The sequence below is a fragment of the Melampsora larici-populina genome (genome assembly GCF_000204055.1).
Source record: "Melampsora larici-populina 98AG31 unplaced genomic scaffold MELLAscaffold_16, whole genome shotgun sequence".
Lineage (NCBI taxonomy): Eukaryota > Fungi > Basidiomycota > Pucciniomycetes > Pucciniales > Melampsoraceae > Melampsora > Melampsora laricis-populina.
The window spans coordinates 1,135,014-1,138,100 of record NW_006768780.1 but is presented as its reverse complement, the minus strand read 5'-3'; the positions used below and the strand labels follow the sequence as shown (position 1 = coordinate 1,138,100).

At 42.7% G+C, this 3,087-nt stretch overlaps 1 protein-coding gene across 1 annotated transcript; it reads right to left on the bottom strand.

The window, feature by feature from the left end:
* Window positions 1-297: 297 nt before the first annotated feature.
* Window positions 298-2,724, bottom strand: MELLADRAFT_71791 (uncharacterized protein; the record flags this gene model as incomplete). Its single annotated transcript, XM_007409478.1, has 9 exons — window positions 298-566; window positions 651-703; window positions 788-1,006; window positions 1,108-1,540; window positions 1,616-1,682; window positions 1,768-1,938; window positions 2,011-2,032; window positions 2,107-2,361; window positions 2,435-2,724. 9 exons carry the CDS (start codon window positions 2,600-2,602, stop codon window positions 548-550), a joined length of 1,407 nt encoding a protein of 468 aa, XP_007409540.1.
* Between the last annotated feature and the right edge of the window lie 363 nt (window positions 2,725-3,087).

Here is a 3,087-nt window from a genome sequence, read left to right as displayed (position 1 = left end):
TCAGAGTTTCTTCGTACATCTTTATAGAAATTTGATAGAATTCGATCTGTTCATTCATCATTTTTCTTGCAGCCATTCTTGTAAGGCTTGTCTCCCCTAACAACTATAAATTAAAGAATTGAGTAGTCAAAACCTGATAAAAATATCCAATGGCATATAGACTTTAAGATCACCAACACATCTCAATATTCTATGCAACTTGTAGAATGATTCCATCCACGAGTGTTGGCTGGATCTTGACATACTGATGATTTACCTCAGGGACTCTTTCACTGGCTTCGGTCCCTCCCAGACACTGAAAATTTTGGAAGGCCTTTTACCAAATTAATACTTTGGTACTCTCCCTTATCTTCTTACATCCAAATACAGTAAATAGCATGATACAATATCTCAGTCTAGTGACATCAAACTACTTGATCAGCACCCATAAAATCACATGAGTCAAGTGGAAACGCGGGTATTGAAGGGGTATGAATCATCACCCTCAAGTTGAGTTCAATGTCTGGGCCACTAATGGATGACCCAAATATTCCGAGAAGTTCGCATCCTACGCAAGTTCAAGATACCTGCCAGGAATATCGAGTTAAATGCCACATTATCCATATCGACATGATGAAGAGGGTTGGAAGAATGATCAAATTTGCACGCACCTTTCTAACTCCCAATTCGTCACAGTTTGCGTGTATAACTTCCATTCGTGTTCCTTGATTTTCAAAATGAGAAAAGTTCAATCATCAGCAGCACTGTGATGTGACAAATTTGTGGAAAGGCGTCAAAAGAACTCAACTCTGGTCTTTCCAAAATGGTCCACAAAACCATTTCCTAGAATTATTCGAGCCTTGCTCTCTGGTCTCATGAATTGTATCGTAGCTTGCTCCAAGGTCTTAGGTAGTGATACCGGGCGATTGGTCGAAGCATCTTGTGAATCGATTGGTGGGTATTCTTTCAACTCTAGTTTTTGCTCAATCCCGTAAAGTCCTGCACCAATGATGGCAGCGAGTGCATACTTTATGTCATACCATTTCCCAGATCAAGTTATTTAGATACACCATCAGCTCTGAGCCATCCGATAAGGTAACTTATCACGATACATCAAGACTGACTTACATGAGGATTCATGTCGGCTCCCGGAACTCTGACCTCAAGCCTGGTGGCTTCCACTGAGCACATAGGGGGTGCAATGACTCGGACTGATGCGAGTCGGCTATCTAGTCCCCATGTTACCTGTGTTGCAGCCCAAAAACCTTCAACCAGACGTTTGTAACCATTCACAGTAGGAATAAGGCAAGGAATAAGATCGGGTAAGCATGCAATCAATCCAGCAATGAACTGCTCAGCAATCACTGAGAGATTCGAAGTGTGATCCGGCCAAGCTGACGAAGAGGCTTCAGAATTAACGAAAGCATTCTTGGAGGTTGAAAGAGAGCGTAGTGAGATGTGAACATGTCCTGAACATCCTGGGAGGTTGGCATGCGGCTTGGCCATGAAGGATGGTATGATTCCATACTTCATTCCGATACTTTTGGCAGTCAACTTGAAGCTGTTGGGGCATTGAAGAACGTCCAAAGGATGAATGTAAAGTTACGACAATTGATCCTATTCAGTGATCACTTACAGAGATGCATTATCTGCCATCTGCAATGCATCGGTGTATGCTAAAGCAGTTTCATATACCCCAGGACCTATTCAGAACCCGGGATCAACGAGAGGAAGATCTATGATAAGCTAAGGTCCAGTATGGCCACCAAAAGATTCATCAAAATCGACCTGTTTCAGTGTGATGACCTTCGATTGGGATCCCAAATGCTGATGCAGAGTCGAAGAGGTCGTGAAAGTATTCCTGATTGAGATTCGGTCGTAAAAGCGAGTATCCGTGCATACCAGGTGTTAAAGTCTTTAGATTGACAAAAGCCTTCTCCTTGATAGATTCAGGAGTTTCTATGAGGGTGAAAAGAGATGCGGCTGATTTAGAAGTGATAGGTATGTTGGAGAGAGACATTCAATTCGTACCCTTGAATTGAAAGTATTCATACTGCGTCCATCAAAGAGGGGTGCAATGATCAGAATCTAAGGCCAGCTGTGGTTGAGAAGATCAAAGACGCTCACCTCGATTCCAGCAAATGCATGCAAGTCGATCAGTTTCAATCTGTCTAAGACGCTTTTCAATAATCCTCTAGGACAAGCACAGAGGGCTTTGGTCGAATCTTCAGGATCGATGAAGTCAACAAGGAAGAAGGGAATTTGAGATTCCCATGGGATTCGACGAAAAGAATTTAAATCGATCCGAGCGGTAAGGTCACGGTAGCCGTTTTGAGTATTTGAGATCGATAGCTCGGGCTGATAAGTCTGGTCTTGTATATCCTATCATGAGAATGAGATGTGAGAATGAGGTCAGTAAAGGTCAAGTGGCTTAGGATGATGACGGTGATCTCACCCAACCGAAGACTACGCTACACCAACCTAGGCCATTAGACTTGATGCAAGAGATGAATTTATCCTTCGAGACTAACTTCCCTCGCAATACTCCATCAGCGTCAATGGCTGCTAATTTGACTTTCGTATCTTGAGGAATCTGGTCAAGGATGGTTTGAAAATTCGACATCGTTCAATTGTGACTATTGTATGTAAGGGATTCATACAGTCCCCTATGCAAGGGAGAATTTAACGATATGTATAGGGCAGGTCAGGGCAGGTCGGCATGCAGACATGTACTCAGCACAGGGTCTCAAAACAATCGACCAAATTCAAAATCAAAGCATGAAGTTGCAGACATCACCTACCGCAGATATACCTTGTAGATTCCCTTGGAAAACCACCGCAATCCCAGACTTTCTCAATAATCCACTCACACAGCCACTTGAAATGATGATGACGTGGTATTCTTGCAGGAGACACACTGACACTACGAATAGCCATGTGAACTTGTAAGATATCCTACATATTACTTCTTTATGAATGTAGACCTACGGGGTCAATTCTAGTACCTGAGATCAAGTAATGATACTCAAGGATAATTTGCATGAGAGGTACATAGTTTGAGCGTTGAGGCTGAGCTCTCAAGAAATATACTCATGGGATCTTGAGCTG